This window comes from Megascapheus bottae, chromosome 23, assembly GCF_031878675.1.
Source record: "Megascapheus bottae isolate mThoBot1 chromosome 23, mThoBot2.hap1, whole genome shotgun sequence".
NCBI lineage: Eukaryota > Metazoa > Chordata > Mammalia > Rodentia > Geomyidae > Megascapheus > Megascapheus bottae.
In genome coordinates, this window is record NC_143531.1 from 26,485,645 (window position 1) to 26,506,482 (window position 20,838).

Here is a 20,838-nt window from a genome sequence, read left to right on the forward strand (position 1 = left end):
TGTATTTGTTGGTTGGTTTGTTTTTGTTCCTTAGCTCTTCAGCTCAAGGCTAGCACTCTTATCACTTGAGCCAACCCCCACTTCCCTTTTTCCAGAGATTAATTGGAGATAAGAGTCTCATGGACTTTTGTGCCTGGACTGACTTTGAACTGTGATCCTCAGATCTCAGCCTCCTGAGTAGCTAGGATTACAGGCGTGAGCCACCAGCACACAGCTTACTTGGATTTTTCTATGGAGAAATTCAATTTTATTAAAGCATTCAAGGCTTTTATTGCCTGGTATTTTCATGGTATGTTGTGTTCTCCTTGAGTGAGAGATTTTGATCTTGAGATTTAGATCTTTCAGAGTGCCCCCACAAAATATTTTATGTTTTGTATTCTGCAAGTCAAGTTCAATTGGAATTCATTTATAAACCAGATAGAGTCTTTGACTTCCAAGTTCAGGAAACTCCAGAGGAGAAAGTTCACAAATAGTCATACTGCGGTATGTGGGTTCTCATCCTTGCCTGCACATCAGAATCACCTTTGGAACTTTAAACCATTTCACCTAGACAAATAAGGCAAAATCTCAACTTTAGTGGAGGTTGCAAACTCCCAATCTCTTGGTAAGCCAACACAGCTGTGGGAAAACAGCAGCCGGATATGCAGAATAATATAGGAAGAGCTGCATAGGTGAGTAAAGCTTAAAACTATAGAACATTTCAATTGACCTACATCAGGAGGAAGGTACATCTATGGAAAACAAATATTTGTTTATGGAATTTGAAACCCAAAAGACAGTAGCAGAATGGAATGTAATATGAGAGTCAAGCTCTAATGATTTTATTTTGTAGATCCTGGGGCTTGAACTCAGAGCCTGAGTACTGACCCTGAGTCTCTTTGTGCTCAAGGCCACGCTCTACCTCTTCGAGTCACAGTACCACTTGTGGATTTCTGGTGGTTCATTGGAGATTAGAGTATCACAAAGGACTTTCCTTTCCAGGCTGGGTTCGATGGGATCCTCGGATTTCATCCTCCTGTGTAGCTGGATTATAGGCATGAGCCACTGCATCTGGTCAGCACTAAGGATTTTGATCACAGATAACTTGACCTCCGTCATTGTAAATAGTACAATCAAGCGAATTATAGAGGTTTTCATGATGCCAACCTGAAATTTCTCTAGAACTAAAAACCTAGTTACATATCTGTCTGTTTAAAAGCCAAGGCACTCAATTTAACATCAAACATCTACTTATGAAAGGTGTCCGTGATTTATCTCAGTACTATGGGAAAGTATGAGTATCTATAGCCCAAAAGATGAAGTGATTCTTTGCCGTCAGCATTGGTTAAAGTTACCACTTTAACCCGTATTTGTGAACTTTTCTAATGTCACCAGGAAGATCAGATTCAGCCAGAACTTTCTCTAAATGACCTAAAACCATAATACCTTCATGAAGATTAATGACCTCCTTTAACATCTCAAGCCTATATAAAGACATTTAAAAGGCCAATGAGAGAAATTGCCCCTAAATATTTTAATTCCTTATTATCTGTCAATTAATTTGGAATAAATGGTGGTAAAGTCAAATTTCTCCCTGGACAGGTTCCCCAGTAACCTCCCACCACCCCACAATCCACACCAGATATCACAGTCAACGTGAGCTGCTTCCAGGTTTCCAGCTGAAGAGGAAAACGATGAAGTCTTAAGGGCAATACACTAAGGTTCTGAGGCTAGAAATACTGCAAACTATGCTTGAGCCTCTGAAAATTGAACTCTGCACTAACAATTAGAGAAGTGTTCTGCAAAAATACAACAATGTTTTAGTTCTTCCTGGTGCTATAAGAAAGTAACAGGCTAGATGACATAAAGAACAGAAATTTATTGTCTGTGGCTCCAAAAGCAGGAAGTATCGAAATAAAGCAGTCATCAGGCTCACTGACTTCTTCCTCAGTCTCGTTTTAAACAAGAGACATATATGTATATATATATATGTACACAGACACACCCATACACATATACATATTATGTACATACTCCTACATATCTACCTACATTGGGATATATAACACATATTGTATGTATATTGTCTTCCTGTGTGTTGGTTCTTTTTTATCACTTGTAGCACCCAGATCAGTTAATAGTAAAATAATATAATAATAGAGTAATTATATATTATAATAGTATATATAACATAATATATAATATAATATAAAATTATATAACACATAATAGTATAAGATATTGATATATTAATATGTAATATATATATTTATTGTTCTTCATGTTTCAAACAACACATATATTTGTATTAGTTGGAAGTCAGGTTTAATGCACCAAACATAATGTGTTTAAAAAGATCAATTCAAGCCGGGCACTGATGGCTGACACCTGTAATCCTAGCTACTCAGGAGGTTGAAATCTGAGGATCTTGGTTCAAAACCAGCCTAAGCACAAAAGTCCCTGAGACTCTTATCTCCAATTAATCACTAAGAAACCAGAAGTGGGACTGTGGCCCAACTGGCAGAGCAATACCCTTGAGCTGAAGAGCTCCGGGACGCGCCCAGGCCTAGAGTTAAAGCCCCATGACCAACAAAAGAAAAAAAGTTTCAGGGCCAATTACTAAAACTGAAAGAATACCTTCTGTCACATTGAAGGAGATGTTTTATTTAATCTCTCATGTTGATTTTGGTTTTATTCCTTGGAGGTATATTTTCCTTCTATGAGTTGGTTCCCATTTTCTACTTATAGTGCCCAGTTCAGGTCATATTGTAGTAAATACCAACACCAGCACCATTTCCTCTAAACCTGTGTGCTAGGCTTTTCTTTTCCAAAGGGACTTTGCTGTGATTTTTCTGCGATGCACCAAACTAAGTCTTACAGAAGAGATGAGCTTCACCTCATAGCTGCATTGGGGTAGGGAGAGAATAAAAGGCACTTCATCAAGGAGTCTTGGCAAGGTTTCAACCTTCTGTCTAATGGGAATGATGAATCTTGAAAAGCACTGGGCCAAATGTGGTATTATGAACAGAAGTAGTTCTGCAAAATTTTAAATTATCCCGAATGAATCTGTGATGGCATTTTTTCCCATGACCTACTTTAAATGAGTTTACACATAAGATTTAGTTTCAGCACATTACTTCAAAGAATAAAGGAGCATGTAGAATCTTCATTCCCTAGAATAAACAAATCTTTTAGTATACTTTGCTAAATGATTTCTTCCAGGTACGCCAAATTGCATAACTTTTTTAAACAATTATTACTCTTACAAATTCACACGATGAGAGTATATACAGTTACCACGTTTTCCACAAATTCTGTTTTAATTTTTGTGATCTGGGTTCTGAGGTAAGGCTTTATAAGACTGCTCCTGTGTAGGTTTGGGTTTAGACTCTCACACTTACTAGCTTTGCTATGTCATCCAAATGAGATCTTTCTGCACCTTAAACTTCTCATTTAAAGTGGAAATAATGTATTCTCATCCCCAAATGTGTTACTGAAGATTTTATGTTACCATATTTCATGTCGTTGTGATTTATAACTGCACCTGTCACATGGTGAAGAAGCTTTTCCTTCCCTATTTTATTATATAAATAAATAGGATATCTTATGTAAGGTACTTTTATGTAAAATAGATAGCTAAGTACATTTGCACTTGAAAATGTTTTGAACCACATCTAAATTCTCTTGCCAAGGAAGAGTAGATAAGACAAAACCAGCTACAGGAACTAGCTGGTTTTACTAGCTGACAGAGGGATGCTGCTCTGGAGTTAGGAATCAGAAGTCGAAACATGGAGACTCTTAGGGAAAATGTCTTTTAAACTTGAGATAGCCATTTGGCATTTATTCAGATGTTACAGTTGACTCACATTTCATAAGGCAGGAAAGACACACTTTGTATACTCTGAAAGAAGGAAGGCGGTAATGTGTCTCCCACAAGCCGGCTCGAAACCTGACTCAGTTTTAGAGCCTTCAGCACCCAGAGCTACTGCCTCTGATGACCTGCTCAGAAGCTCACGTGGTAGAGTGTTGACTCCAGCTTGAGCAGGAAGCCTTGTGTGTACGGGGTGACAAACCATCACTGTAACACTACACAACTCTGAAAGGTTAAATCATTATTGTAGCATAATTTGCATGTCATAATAATGACCTCTTGTAAGTGTACGTGTTAATGATTTTTAATATGGTCAGAGTCTTGCTGTCGTTTTAAAACATTCCTGTGAGTCTCCTAAATTCTCTCATGCCTGTCTGCAGTCAAGGAAACATGTACCATATGCTGTGCGTTTTGGAATGGTTTTAGTCCTGTGACTTGTTCCTTGATTGACACAGCCAGGCGCAAAGGAGGTGACGATGTCTTTGAGGTTAGATGAAATTCGAGGCCACAGCTTGGTGGGACAGTGAGTGTGGAGATACCAGATGGCTTACTAGATGGAAGTGGAACAGAGAGACCTGATACAGTGGGCAAAGAAAAGCGTGTCAGGGACAGCCAAAAGTGCAAGAGGAACCTGGTTCACTTTAACGTCATGGAGTAGTGCTCATGCTTAGAAAAGGTGAGTCAAGGAGATTGCTAAGGATATCACACACACACACACACACACGCACGCACGCACACATGGAGCATGAGATCTTAAGGCTATAGAACTGCAGGTAAGAACTTGACCACTGAAAGTGAGAGAGGGCAGCCATGCCTTGAGAGTTCCCACCCAAGCTTCCTTTAGGGAGCAAAGTGAAGCAGAAAGGAAGGGAGGTTTTTCCTCCCATTGACTCAGCATCCTTGGTCACAGAGCTGACAAATGCTGACATCAAGCTTGGATGGACACTCCCTGCTTTTTAAAGTGACTACAAAGCCAATATTTTCTTTTTTAAAATCCAAAGTAAGTTCAAAACCAAATCTCAGTTCCAGGATAGATTGTGTAACTCCTTTGGGTAGGTAGGTAAATCCTGTAAGTAAACAAAACAAATATCATCTTCCCTCTGGCTGTTTTCTCCAAGCCCAGCCTCTGGCAGAAAATGGAAAGCACACTCTGGAAAGGAGAGAGCCTGGTGCTTCCCTGTTCTAGGCCCTCCTGAAGCTGTTGTTCGACCCTGTGAAGCTGAAAGGGCACATTCAGGAGCACTAAGGTGTGAATTTTCGTAGGACCCTCACGGTGGTCTTCAGTTGTCTTCACAGTTAAAATTAAAAGTGTGTTGTCCTCTCTTTGGGATTCAAAAGACTTTTTTTTTTTTAACAAGGAGTACTTGATTGGGAAAAATAAGTCACAATGGTCCTTCGATTTCCTCTGGAGATTTGACGGCCACAGAATCACAGACACGACACTCTATTTTGTTCTTCAGGACGCTGGCCCCAGTCCTCTTCTGCTCCTACCCATTCTTCCCTTCTCTTTCCCTTCTTCCCTACTCATGATCTCTCATTTCCATCTTTTTTTCCACAGTTCTACTGCCTAAAGTGGTAGCTGGGTTGAGCAGATGAGTTCAGTAGTGAGTAGGAAGAGGCACAGGAATGGTAATATGTACCCCGGGTGTGGGTCTGGGGTCAGATTGCTCAGGAAGGATTACTTCAGTTCTCCACCTTGTCTGCTCTGAACACATGCATCTATCCAGAAGTTCTGTGTCTTCAAGAATTATTTTTTTCAAGTAGATAGCTCTACAGGCCATGTTGTAGTCTATTGCCCATTATCCCTATGGTTGGAAAGGAGGATGGAGTTTGTCAGTGCATTTGCCATGGGCTTGTACCATCACGTCTCCAGTGACAGTGGAGGGAGTTGTCAGGTTGTGGGTTTGTTTTGTAGAAAGAGGCAGGATTCCTGACAAATTTCAAATGGTCATGTCATCCTCTGAGACACAGAAGAGGTGTAGCAGAGCTGGTTCTTAAGAAGGGATGCTGGAAGAGATTTCCATTTTTCTCTCCCATCAATGGGAGCTGTCAGGAGGGGAGCGTTAGTTCTCTCTGGAGTTTAGAACAGGTCCAGGCTGGAGAGGTGTTCTTAGAAACCAGAGACCTGACCAGCACATTTAAACCGCCTCCCAAAGACCAGAGTTCCATGGGTTGAGTCCTGGTGCTGGCAGATCTGAGACGACGGGGAGACAAGCAAGACCAGCCACAGGAGCTGAGGCAGACTGCATATTGTTTTCATTGTGATGTGGCCAGCATTCAGAGAGTATGAAAGTGCATTTCACAACACTGTGCTTCCTTTCCTTACCTCTTCACACGTACATTCCTCAGTATAGCTATCCTTTAATTACATTGATATTAAATATACAGGGTTGTAAACCATATAGCCTCGGGTAAATGTATTTTAGTTCATCTTTAATTAATGGAAAAATAATATGAAACTAATTTCAATTTACGTTATTTATAATTCATTTGTGTTCCATAAAATATATCTTATCCAAGCAAATATTTTCTCTTTTCTTCTGGTTTCATCTGACAGTTCTATTTAAATGTCAGACAACTTTAAAAGAGACTTTAGTAATATTCTCTTTTATCTAGATAATTAAATTATACTCATAGCTTTCCATTTAAGAACCCATAATATTAAAACATATGGCATGCTTAAAAAGTAGCACCCTGCATAAGTGAATGAAATTTATGTACACTTATAGTTATTTTGAGTGGCAATATTTTCTCCTATACCATGCTATTTCATTGGGATACCAACATTGATTTATCATGGAACATGAATCTTTACTAGGATAAGATGCTCAATCACTGTGAAAGAAAGCATGAGAAAAACCAAAGCTTTCTGCCAATGTGCTCCAGAAGAGAATGAGCCACTGAAACAAAAGTTAAGGTTGTGTCACATGCAAGTGACTGAAGAGTGACTGAGGTGAGGAAAGAAAGACATTAGGAGGGAAAAGATAAAAAAGATGTTGGGAAACATGAAAAGAGAAGATTGTGGTAATGAGAAAGGAATCAAAGCAACTTAGGCAAAATAGGAAGATAAGCCACTGTAAGAGTAGCCTGGTAAGAGATACTAAGAAAATTAAAGTCATTTAAGGGTAAACTTTTTTCTTTTATCAGAGTCACTGTGAAGTGTGACTGTGAATTTATGCAGGATCTCAGAGTCAAAACAATTGGTGGTGTGTGTCACTGAAAATACTTGATTATCCACTTGTACCTAAAACTCTTGAGAAACAGAATACTTTGACTTTGTCAAGAAATAAACATGCAAAAACTAAATGCTCAAGAGTTGTCCTTCCTAAGTGAGATTTCTGCCTACTAACCATTGAGCACCACTCATCTGGCTGTAAGGAAGATGACACGGGAGAAAGAAATCTTGGACATGTAAGTGTTAGAATCAAGTGGAAAAAAGATTCTAAGCTGCTGATGTGTGCTGTCTGAAGTGCCAGAAATATTCAGTGAAGATAATGGGAGCAGACACTACTCATGGATAAAGGATGTACTGTCAAGAATGGTTTAGAGGGGCCGGGAGTTTGGCCTAGTGATAGAATGCTTGCCTAGCATGCACGAAGACCTGGGTTCAATTCCTCAGTACCAAATATATAGAAAAAGCTGTAAGTGGTGGTGTTCAACTGGTAGAGCTCTAGTCTTGAGAAAACCCACGGACAGTGCTCAGGCCCTGAGTTCAAGCCCCAGGACTGGCAAAAAAGAGAATGGTTTAGATAAAGAAGGAACACAATAGAAGCAGATGTCAAAGAATGAATGGGAATGGGTCTAAAAGGCTGGCAGTGATAACCTCAGAAAGTTACATGAGCACAAAGATGGCAGAACACGTGGCATTGAGCTAGGCTCCCAGGCCTGAGTCATGACTACAGGTATCTTAGTAAGGCCACACCAGCAAGTCAACTCCAGTGACAGAAGAGCTGGGCATGGGTGATGGTCACATTGCTTTTTGTGTTGTTGGGCCTGCAGCCCATCCCGCTTTCTGCTGTCAGACGAAGGAAACGATCATCTCCCCTTCCTAGTGCCACATCAGTGTTTTTAGAGAATCTAGTCGTTTTCTGGACGCTTAACCCGAAGTAGTTTGGCTTATTGAAGACGGCAGTGGGTTGAACTCTTGGGGAAGCCTTGAGTACCAAGGAAATAATTCTTATTCTTTAGACTTTGGTCCCAGGCACATGATGTGTATTCTAGAAATAAAGATGTCATCAGTGAGAATTGTCACTTCTTTTCTCTTCTTCTTGGTTGTTATTTGCCATCTGTCTTAATATATATGAAAGTATATAATAAATAATGTAATATATATATATTTAATATACATTTTAAATATATATAATATCTATTTCTAACATTTCAAAGTTTATTAGTAAGAAATGAAAACAAACCTTAATGGCTTTCACAGATTTGCAATGCAACCTCGGACTTCCTAGACCTGTAATACTCACTGACATCTTGTACTATTGTGGAAGTAGCTAAAGCATCCAAGAACATAGCTTTTAGTTACATTCTAAAATTTTAACTGACATAGAAGTAATATTTATTATATATTTGCCAAAGGATATCATCTCTTTAAAGATTCTGTTAATTTTTTCTGCAAACCTTAAGTGGCAAGAATGTTTACTAGATATTTACTTTACCTATTAATTTCTCTTATTTACAAAATGAGAAATGCGATTGTAAGAATTAGAAAAATCAACTGGGAAGTATAGAGGGCATATTTAATGAATATTCAAAATAGGCTGCAATATATTATGAAAAAAAGCTTTCACAGTTGGATAGTTAGAGAGCCAGACTTGTGATTGAACCAACCTTGCCTTCTTCTTTCTTCCTTCTCACTGGTGTTTGTTGTCTCCTCCTTTTTCTACTACAGTACACACTGTTTTTTCCATAATGCATCTGGTTAGATTCTATTGTTCCATGACATCTTCTGTCTTGGAGTTTTAGGATTAGTTCTTGGATAGTGATTATGAAAATCAATAGCAATCAAATTTTTAGCTTTTTAGCAAGTTGGATGGAAACTCATAAAACCTATAATAAATAATCTGTTTTAACTTCTGACCAAAGGATCACAAAAAGATGGTGATAAAATAGAGTGACAGAATTTCTATGCTTTAAATGTTGTTTCTCTCTTCAGTAAAATTTCCTGTGCCCACTTGATATCAGTTCATTTACTCTCTGTATGATCTATTAATATTTATACCTTCCCTGCCCTAACCCAGTGTCATGGAGGAGTAGCACATTTTGTTTAACATTTGTTCTGTATCCTGCACTATTTTAGGGACTTCATTTAACTATTTCTAATTTTACCCTCCTTAGAGATTTTTTCATAATGACCCCACTTGACTGGTAAGAAAACTGAAGGTGACTCAAGATTTCAATTTGTAAGTGGTGATAATTCAGGATTTATATGGAGATTGCCTTGCATCTAGAGAGTCACATGTTTTCCCCTGTATTATTTGATCTGAATTTGCTTAGTAATTATTAATAATTTTTAAATACTAATACTTAAATCATGATATAGAATCTTCCTTTTGGCTGAGTAAGGACTGGACTCTGGTATTCCTTAGCCTTACTTAAAAACTTACTTTAGAATTGTCCAGACGTAAACAAACTCTCCCACTGCTGTTCTTATCTGTTGGATGGGAAGTAATGACATTTGGAGATCAGTTTATCGTGGTCCCTGTGCTATTAAGGGCTGCAAATTCTTTCTGATTTTTTGTGTAACTTGTCGTTATCTTTGTTGTTGCAGTACTGGATACCAATTTATTTACTATTCACCTGAAAACACAGCAAAAGCAAAGGAAGTTCTCAGCAACATCAATCAACTACAACCTCTGATAGCAACCCAGGCAGACCTACTGCTTCATTCTGCAAGCCAGCATTCTCCAGACAGCTTGAAGAATTCTTTAAAGATGCTTGCTGAAAAAGTAAGATCCAGATCATCACCACCTTGGGTAAAATGAAATCCTCCAATCCCCACTGGTGTTGCTTTGTGCATACATTGCCTTTCCTAGCTTCTGCAAATGTTAGGAGTCTAGGTTAACAGTAAGCTTCAAAATGAATTGGCTTTATTATTTTGCAAATCTTACTAAGCACTTTTTTTTCCTAGTAGGGAATGGAACCTGCTATTCCTATTGGTTAGAGTATATTTTCTATTTTACTATATTTTCTTTTTACTTTCATATTCTTGGCTTTATGCATTAAAATCAAGTTTCGAAAATTATTTTTCTCTAGTGATCACCAGTTTTCATCTACCTAATTTCTCATCACTTCATTTGAAGTCAGGAGTTTGTTGTGGATTCAGATAAATGCTATGTGTTTGGGGAGGGAATCATTCTTCTACCCTAATTCAGTTTCTAGAAGAATCTAGAATTTTCCAAATGTTAGATCTTATTTGAAATGAGCAGTGAGCTGAGCAATAAACATCTCTAGTAACTATAGAATGAGTCAACAGTTCTTCATCTCTCTAAAACACAGATTAATATAAACCAGAATAGTATGTCTATACATCCATATAATTCTTATATACTTGGTAATCACAATACCTTGTCCTTATTTAACATTTTACATTGCACATTTGATATATTTTCAGCACAAGGGAAAACTAGTATGGTCTCTCACTCTAAGTTAGCTAATGCCTATTGAGAAAATCAGTATTTAATTGTATTAGGCTCATCTAATAAAATAGAGAGAGAAAAATTACAGTCCAAGTTTGAAATACAGCATCTTTCTAAGCTGGAACAGATGCCTTCATCACAAGAAAAGATGGCACCATCTCCACAGTTTCCAGGGAGTTACTCAGTCTCATGGGGCTTCATGTCGTGTGTTGTTTTATTGAGTCATTACAGTTGCTGGGAACATATTCTCTTCATTTCACAAAGCTCTGAGGAATTAAAGAGTGCATAAAATCAGGCAGCTAGAATCAACCCCCGGGAATCAAACAAAACCAGCTCTAGACCCTTCATGGAAGGGTGTTTTGACATTGCCTTTTTTGTAATTGTAAAATTCTTTTTTGTTGGACAAATGACCTAGCATTCTGCAAGTATTGTAATAGTCAACAGAACCATGTTTACAGCTGAGGGGAAGAAGAAAAGAGTAAGCCAGAAGATTATGTACCCAGTGGAGTGCTATAAAATTTCATTTTGGAACATTTCTCTTTTGTATTTTTTTCGATGAGGTGAGAATTTTCTGCATTCACCTAAGCAGAAAATTTTAGCAAACAGCACATCACAGCGATGATTACAGAGCAGCATTTATATTCTTCCTGTGCAGTGGGAAAGGATTTATCATTTCCTACATCATTTGCAACTTGCAGCAGTAGTGGAGGGGATGTGAGGACTGGGGGTAGGCGGGTTTCTTCTCCTTTAGCCCAACATTGGTCTAGCTTTTTGTCTACAGAGCTGACAAGCATTGTCTACTAATAAAACTCGTAACCCAGGAAAGTAAGAAGACCTTTTCAAAGTTAAGTTTGCAAGTTATGTATTCTCTGAAGCATCTATGCCTGGAATTCCCAAGAAGTAGCCAAGTGAACAGTTTTACCATCTCTAAAGACTGTAAAGGAGCTCGTGATTTAGAAATAAAAGAATGATCCATCAATGTAGCAAGAAATAAATAATGATTTTAGCCAGACGTCACAAGTTGTAATATTATTTGGTACTAACAGATTATAATTCTAAGAGTTTTTTTTAAGTTTCAGAGTTTCACTGAAGATTAGAGAACAAAAAAATTAGATTTTTGTAGTGCCTGTTTTAAAATTTTTTATTTTAAAAGGCATATCTAAGGTGCAATCAGGTCCCATATGAATAAGATAAAGGTTATCAAGATGAGTCAATGGAAATCTTCATGCTGTGTTATCACTGTAACAAGAAGAGCTAAGATCTGTTCATATATATATATATGTGTACATATATTTTTTTGCCTTTCCTGGGGCTTGAACTTGAGGCTTAGGCACAGTTCCTGGGCCTTCTCAAGGTTAGAGCTCTGCCATTTGAGCCACAGTACCACGTCTAGCTTTTTCTGTGTATATGGTCCCAGAACTCGAACCCAGGGCTTCATGCATGCTAAGTGAGCACTCTACCCCTAGGCCACGCCCCCAGCCCCAGATCTGTTGTTTAGCATGAGGCCCACCTAGAGCAGCTATCTTCTCCATACTGTGGTGTGGTCTCCAGAATGCTTCATCCCATATTTTGACTACTTGAATCCTCTGATCCTACATTTCCTGGTTCCTTTTATCCATTCTGAACTGGTACATTTGAGAAGTAATTGCTTCCTGTTGATTTTTCAGTACCTCATCCATACAGCCTATTCAAGAAGGAGTAAGTGGTCTCTATGTGTAGTTTTCAGAAAAGACAGAAGGCTTGACAGCCTGTGAGCTCCTCTACTTGGGAGAGCATCCGTGGGTTTGACTCTGGGGACAGGGAAAGCAGAGGGCAGAGCAGGGTCACCGTGGGAGGAAGTAATCAAGTGTCTTGTGAGGAGATGGCCTCTCTGCATGTAAGTATGCCATTGCGTTTGGTTATGTGCCAATGGAATCCTTGGCAACTGGACCTGCATTTAATGTCTGTGGGGAAACATGGAGCATGGGGGAACCAAACCTTACTAACAGCACATCGAAGAAGTCCCAAAAGCAATTCATTTCATCTCTGCTGCTACTGCCCACCAAACGATAGGGCTAAGGCTATGCAGATGAGTTTTTACCCTTCCACTGGAATTCTGTTCTGTTAGTAGAAAGAGCTAAAAACATGCAAGTTAGTAAAAGCAAAACTATTTCTGACCTAGTTTCTATTCACTGCCTCTAAGAATGAAATAAGACTAGTCTTTCTCTTTACAAGACATTCAAGGTCCTTGGAATAGTTATAATAATAATGATATCAATAATAAGTATCATTTACTTATAGCTTAGTGACAGTGAGCCATTCCTAGAAGTTTTTAAATAGTTCTTTAATATGTTAAATTACAATTTTTTTAACTTTACGAGCAATAATACTGGGGGATTCAGATTAACAAATGAAAAAGGATAATGTACCATAGATACTGTGAGATAATGATAATAATCCCCCAGGTCCTGTAAAAATCTTCAACACCTCTAGTCCCATGAAGTACATACTATTGCTTTCAGCATTTACCCTTCTAATCATATGGATGATTGAAGTTGCTCCCTTTTACACAGTTGAGGATACCGAGACATGAATATGTTAAATAATATGCTCACAATCGTACAAGTCATGTTCCTGGCTTGTTTGTTCCTTGAAACTAATCACCATGTTCACTGTCTTTTATAAGATATTCTGATAAGCAGAATATAGGACTTGCAAGCCTCTATATTAGTGGAGAAACTAGAAACTCTACAGTAACAAATGAATTCTGTCATTTTTCTTCTCCTAAATGTACAAATTCAGCTAACTTAGTATGGTTATTTTTAATATTACTTCTGCTAGAAATTTGGGTTTGGTTATAGCATAATAGTTTGTGAGTATGTTAAGCAATTTACTATTATAAGGTATAATTTGATCTAATACAAAGCAAGCTCTGAGTTTCTCTGAATAATTCCAATAATGAAGAGCAAGAGATGCCAGAATTTTAACATATAACATAAATGGATAAAATTAGAGAAAAAATGTACTTTTTCCCTTACTCTAAAAGCATAGAGTGCTCTGTATATTGCATGAAAACTATACAAGGAAAATGGAATGTAAAAAATTGAATAAGAAATATGAGGACCTAAGTGCAGGTAGAATGTGGACATTTCTCCTAGTTCAGAAATGTATATGATCAGTTTTATCACACTCTTCATTTGCATTGCATAGAGGTTAAGCCTTATTTAGAACGTCATTGTTATTCTGCTCATCAGAAAACCTGTTTGAGTGAGCACTGAATTGTGAGTAGTGTTGTATTTGATGCTGGAATATAAATTCTATGCAGCTAGGGACCTTCGCATTCACAACCCATGGAGGTGTTTCACAATATTATCATCAAATGGTCAAAACTGCACCTCTGAGAACCTAGCTGTATGCCCACATACAATGGATCTCTCATGTTCACAGAAAAGTTTAAAAAAGCATTTCATTCTGGGACAGAATTTGATTTTCCTAAAAAGGATCATGCTTGTTTTGTAATAGCAAAGCCATGAGGCCAATTCTAAAATGTCGGAGATAACATGTAATGTTGCGATGAACTACAGATAAAGAATTTGTTATTGTTTCTTCATTTTAGCAATCCCAGGTCATACCCAGTCCCAAACTGAAGGGAAGAAGGTACTGTAATGAGTAGAATGTTTTTATTTGGTGGTTGTTTACCTGTGGCTAAAGTATATGTAAGAGATCTGAGTGAACTTTAGAATTACTAGTTGAGATGAAGATTAAATTTCAAGGTTAGAATTTACCTTCCAGCTTTTTACAGTCACCTTCACATTTAAAAAAAAGTTGAATTAATATTATACAGTTATCAAACTTTGTGTTTATTGGAAATTTGGACAGTAGGAGAAATAAAGATGAGAAGGTAGGACAGTGTAGGAACAAAGATGGTATAAAAACTATGTGAAGCCAGTTGGCTCTGTCCAGGCTGAAAATGATGAGTTATTTTCCTTAAACAAGGAGAAACTTGGACAGTGTAGTCACTGGAAAACAGGCAGCATAGGAAGAGAAAGGCCAGATCTTTGTATTACACCCACATCCCAGAGTGGTTTCCAGGATATGGTCTGCAAGAAGACCAAGACAACAATAACAAAATTATTTGACTTGAGACTAGAAGTTTTAAATTCAAAGGGCCTTTGGTGAAAATATTTGCTAGACATGGTTCCAGGTCGATTAGAAATGGAAGTTTTGAGACTGAAGCATGAGAATGAAAACAGAAGCCATGAAGAAATGGACGACATCACCATGAAGGGACAAGGCTTCTGAGGAAGTCATTTAAGACCTCTAGTACGCACTAACTGCATTTAGGGTACTCAGAAGAAGAAGAATCAAAAAGGAAAGCAAAGGAATTACTTAGTGCTAATCAAAAAAACTCAGATTTTTTCCAGGCCATACAGATATTGTGATGGAATATGTAGGCTTTTTCTCTAACAATTATCTTATACACAGTAACCTGGTACTCAGAAGGTTGTCAAGGAGCCAGATAAATTTGTCAGTATTGACACAAAGTAACAGATCAGCTTTTATAGCATTTGTTTAAGATTTTATTGCCTTTTGTATAGCTATCCAAAGAAAATTCGGGGTTGTAAGTATGTAAAAATGTACAGCCTTATCCTCCTTGTCTTTAGTCGCAAATCAACTTAACTGGGATTTGAATAAATGAACACCCAGAAATCCTGGGTGTGTATCAGATGCAAAGAAAATGATAAGTGCAGAAAAGATTCCATTGGTGTGCTTGTGTATTGCCCCCATTGTAATTATGTAAGGATGTGAAAAGTGAAGCTGTGTTAGCAGGCATTCAAAGAAGGCAAACTGCTTTGTTCTAAAAATATAGCAAAACATATTATTGAAACTATCAACAGAGAGGTAGTTTGGTTAAGTTGAATGGGAATAGATTTGCATTTTGGGTATTTAAATTCACACCGATAGATGTAACTATGCAGTATAAAAATTATGTAAATAACATGTTTCTGCATCTTACTCCAACTACGCTGACTGGTTGAATTCTGTATAGCCATTTTTTCCATATTTTTTATTGTAATTAGTAGAAGGGTTACATTATATTCACCAGATAGAAGGTGCATTACTTCCCATACATTGATACCCTTTCTCATGTCTTGGTCCCCATTTCCCTCCTCCAACCCCACCCCTCATCTTGTTTTCCTCCCTTCCCTATAGACTTCATATAACCAAATAAGCATATATACAATATATCAGATAACAAGGTAAAATACTGTAATCATCTGAGATAACCAAGGGACAGCAAAAGAGATGAGAGATAACATAGTACATAAGGACAACAATCACTCATTATATGGCTTTTGTTTCTATATCCTAGAGGTCCTTTCATTTAGCATCATTCTATGTGGCCTTATGAATCTAGGTTTTGCTCTATTGTAAATCTCTGCTAGTAGAGCCCAAGGTTTCTACTGATTATGACAAATGAGGGAAACCATTGAGCCTAAGTTCCTTTGAGTCTGGCTGACTTCACTTAATATGATTTTTTCTAAGTCTTTCCATTTCCTTACAAATGGGGCAATGTCGTTCTTTCTGACAGCAGCATAGAATTCCATTGTGTATAAATACCACATCTTGTTGATCCACTCATCAACTGAGGGGCATCTGGGTTGGTTCCATATCTTTGCTATGGTAAATAGTTCTAACCAATTTTTATCAGTATTTATTATGTGCCTTCTATTCTCATTTGAAGATAATTTCATTGTCAGTTTCGGTTTGTATCTTTCCCGTATAAGCTGAATTTTAATTTGGCTTTCTTAATTTATTCCAAAATTTCATTTGACCTCTTATTCCTATATATGCAGTTTTCTAAGTAGTTTTCTTGTCTTCGAAGTGGCTTTAATTTGACTAAACCTAACAGAGCCTTCAGTTAGAAATAAAGAGAGTTATGTGGGCAGAAGTAGGCATGATTGATGACCCATGATGAAGACACAGACACGCGGATTATGGTCTGGGAGGAGGTGGTGTGGATTAACAGAGCACTAGCAACACGTGAGACACCATGTGATCTCATCCATCCAGGCTCACAATCAGCCATTTCTGCTAAAACAAATTTCTTAATTTTTATATCCCGTCAATGATGAGTTCAAGCTCAAGGTCTCTTCAAGCTCTAGAATTTTATGATCTGTTGCAAAGAAGTAATTGCACAGATAAGACAAGAATCTTCTTAGGCAATGATTTTGTAGGTTTGATTGAATTTTCTTGACTGCTGATATTCACAAGAACGTATGTAGCAATGTATCCATGGGTTAGACAAGGCCCCGTTGGTGGCATATTGAGAGAATGCCAAAAAACAATCACTTTGAGTTATAATGTGAATTAAGTGGGTATTAAATCCTGGCATGGTGTATTACCTGAGGGTAATATCAAGTATTATCCAAAATAACACTATGTGTTAAAGGGCCCTTCCTACTGGAATATGAAGTATAAGGATATCCACAAGATGGGTCCATGCTTGACTCCAGTCTTCAGACAGATTGTCCAGCTGGATGCATGCTAAGTGTATTACTATATTACAGAAAATCAATTTCTTCACCTACCAGGCTATTACAGGCTGGAGCTATTAAACATTTCCTCAAGAAAATGCAAAGTACAGCTGTAAAGTTCTTTATTGTCGGGAAGCTGTCATTACTCTCGTACTTACTAGGTATTTACCACCAACTTATAAAATCTACCCTGCCAGGACTTTCAGCAATCTCATTACCATTGAACATTATGACATCATTTTTTGGGGGTAGGGGGAATTTGGGGCTGATATGAATAAGAAGCAGGTGTTATTCTAGAGTCTCCTGTCACATCAGTCTATAATTTCAGAGGAAAGTTCTGTTTTGAGAAGGCATGTGTTTGTTATGGCTTTTTTTCTGTAGCCTTTAATGGTTTTAAATATGAAATATACAAAAATCCAGCCAAGTTTTTTTTTGAGGTGTGTTTGGAACTACTTGAATGGTGCCACAGGTAAATGTCATTCAAATGATTCTCCCCAGTGAAATGTATCTTCAAAGACGGGCTTTGAAGACCAGGCTGAGGAGACAGATGGTGTTTATAGTGCATTTAGATCCTCGGCATTAACTTTAAAACAAGAGGACTCCAGGCCTTGGCAACTTCCCAGAACCAAACCACTTCCTATTGAGTGGTGTGAATCATGCTTCTCTCTTTGGTGCCAGCACTGTTCCACCACACACACCGCTTACGTGGTCAATCTGCAATTGACCTTTTCACAGCCCTCCCCTGCAAAGCCTAACGTGCCATTTCTAATTGGTGCCAATTTCTTTCCAGACAGAACTTTTCGTGCATGCCTTTAAGGACCAGCTGGTCAGGAGTGCGCTTTTGGCTCTCTACACCGCAAGGCCTGGAGGCACCCTGACAAAAAGTCCGTCTTCTAGGAGCAGCACAGAGGATAGCCACGCACGGGATCAGCCGCAGCCCGTGCCGAGGCAGGACTCCATCCCCCATCACTCAGACTACGATGAGGAAGAGTGGGTGAGTCTTCACTCCTCACTCACCTGTCACCATCTGGCCCTGAGAAATACAACAAGCATCCAAAAAGAAAAAAAAATACTGGGGGGGCAGTCACCATCTAGATTGTGGAAAAATAGCTCATACTTTCCTTGGGGGCATATTTTATTTGCAGCCTGCATTCCTGATCAAACAGATTTTTCTCAAAAAGTGTATTTGCTAACAAACAAATCCTAGGTACAGCCATCAAAACAAAGATATCGCAGATTCAGGATCCCACAGTGTATTTCCTTTTTGGTGACAGAGCTTCACACAATGGTGAACAACAAAAAATCTCCCTATCACTACCACTTGTGTGCCATGAAGTGCTTCGAGGTTGTGTGTTACTTCCAAATGTTTACCTTAAAATCCCAGAACATCAAGAGCTCCGGAACCCCGTCTTGCTCATGATCATGTGATTACTCTGTAGATGATGTTAGAAGAGCTTTCAACATGTATGACTTCTATAAACATCTGGAAAAGCAGGGAACTGTGGTGTAGCAGACATGGAAGCAAACGTGTGAGGCGAAGCATGGGAGCAGCGGAATGGGGGGCAGGCAGAAGGTGGGGGGCTGAGAGGACAGAAGGATGTTGCAGGCAAGTTCATGAAAACAGGATGAGACCCACCAATGGTTAAGAAAAAAAGCAGTAAGGCAGAGGAAAAGAGACGAGAAATATGACAGAGGAGATGAGTTCACACAACCAATACTGTGTGCACAGGGAAACACTACAGTGCGACCTCTTCATGTTACAAACGTATGTTAAATCAAATATAAGATAACTAAGATTACAAAGAAAGTTCAAATTTAAAACATGGGGGGAAAGTGAACAGATAAAACCATTACAAAAGAAATTGTAGTAGGCCGTAATAAGACAAAAGGAACCTGAAAAGGGAAGGAAAGGTGACAATGTTAATTACGGAGTTATTACTAAGTGCCCGGGATCAAGTTATTGAGAGATTCAGATCTCTCAAGCAAAATTGTGATATCAAGACCTGGGAGATGATGCTTGCCTTTCTTTAGGTAAGTTTCTCTCAGAGGAAATAGAGCTGAGCCACTACAGATACATGCTGAGTAAGTGTTTGTTGTTACTGATTAAGATTGCATTTCTCCCACAGCACCACTTTCAAAAGAGCAAATCTAAGATTTCTCCCTTTTACCTTTACTTCTTCAATTTATGCACAGCTCCCAGACATGCACACCTTTTAGCCTCCCTGAAGTTTAATTTTCTCAACTGAAAAGCAAAAATAGCATCTGTCTTTCCTTAGCTCTTAGAATAGTTGTGAGACAAGTGATACATTTACTTGGTGAAGCTCTTGCCTGGATGGGCATTAGCACATTCATGTGATGCGTGTGCGTTTTTGCTTTAAAAATGGAAACTATATCATCTTCTGATGAAAATCAAATCTTCCCTCTAGTAGGGAACGTATAGATAGATATAGCTATAGATATAGATATAGATATAGATACAGATATCAGCTATAGATTGGAATGTCAGTTGTGAGTTTTAAAGCATTTGAGTAGATATGGAAAGGAAATTATATTTTATTTATCATGCAGTATTATTTTGACAAATAATTACCATTTGATAGGAAACCAAATGATTACTTGAAATCAGGTGTATGTTCTTTATTTCTTTTCACTGTGTAATGTCATTCTTCCTCTTCAACAACTCCTCCTCCTTCCTTCCTTCACCCTCCCCTTATTCCCTCTCTCCCTCCTTCCCTCTCTTTCTTTTCCTTCCTTCCTTCCTTTCTTCCTCCCTCCCTCCCTTCCTTTCTTCTTTCCTTCATTCCTTTTTCCTTTCCTTCCTTTCTTTCTCCCTCTTCCCCTTTCCTCTCCCTCCTTTCCTTCCTTCCCTCCTTCTCTGTTTTCTCTTCTTCCCCTTCTTTTTCCTTATTTTTCTTCTCTCCTTCCTTCTCTTCCTTTCTCCATTCCTTCTCTCCTCTCCTTCTCTCCCTCCTTTCCTCCCTCCCTCCTTTTTTCTTTCCCTTTTTCAAGGTTTAATTCAACTCTAACAAATAGTGTAAAGCTAAAGAAAATGTAGCTAATTCAAAATGACTTTGAGACTGTGCTATTAAATGAATTGGAAGCATAACTTTGTATAGCCCATTTCTTAATTAGTTGTTAGAAAAGTTTCAACACTGATTACAAATGCAGGCAACTTCTAGAAGTAATTCAGTGTTTTAAATTAATGTAATTGGGTTTCAGTGATATATGAAAATATTCCTTGATCACTTAAATTAGCTAAAGTTTGCACTAAGATTACAGTAGCACCATTTAAAAAATCTGTTTGTTTTAATTTCCAGCAGTGACAGTAACAATGTCCTGACCTGAATAACTGCCTTCAGCTCTTACAATAAAGATCTGGGACATGAAATTATCTTGGTAAATTACTCTTGAGTTCTCCTCTGTCAATGTGCCCAACATTTCTTTTGTGGTCAGGGAAAAGAATCTCTGTGAACTCAAAATTGTTGTGGGGCTATTTGATTTTCAATTTGTTTTGTTGACCCAGTTGAAGACCAATAATTATCAAGTCAATATGCTAGAGATTGCATCTAAAATAAGCACTTCTCTCCCCCAAATGCCTTTTATTTGCTAAATTTTACTTATTCAATGATGAAATGATTTAAAAGTTTATTTTCCTAAAACTTAGTAAACAATCAAAGCTCAAAGGAATAGTTGGGATTTTATGACAATATGTGCCAGAAAATAGACAAGCTTATCAGCCAGTAAAGTTGACATATTGCCTTTCTTTCTCTGCATCTCTACAGCAGATGCTTCCAGCAGCTGGGACTCTAAGATTAGTTTGCCCAGA

The 20,838-nt window shown here is 38.0% G+C and overlaps 1 protein-coding gene across 5 annotated transcripts in view; it reads left to right on the forward strand.

Annotated features, from left to right (window-relative positions):
• Inpp4b (inositol polyphosphate-4-phosphatase type II B) overlaps positions 1-20,838 on the forward strand; it is a 461,147-nt gene that overhangs the window by 368,938 nt on the left and 71,371 nt on the right. For all 5 annotated transcript variants that reach the window (XM_090356905.1, XM_090356906.1, XM_090356907.1 and 2 more), the window contains 2 exons: positions 9,627-9,804; positions 17,803-18,006. In XM_090356905.1, the coding sequence (XP_090213031.1) occupies positions 9,627-9,804; positions 17,803-18,006 (382 nt within the window). The remainder of the gene's footprint in view (positions 1-9,626; positions 9,805-17,802; positions 18,007-20,838) is intronic.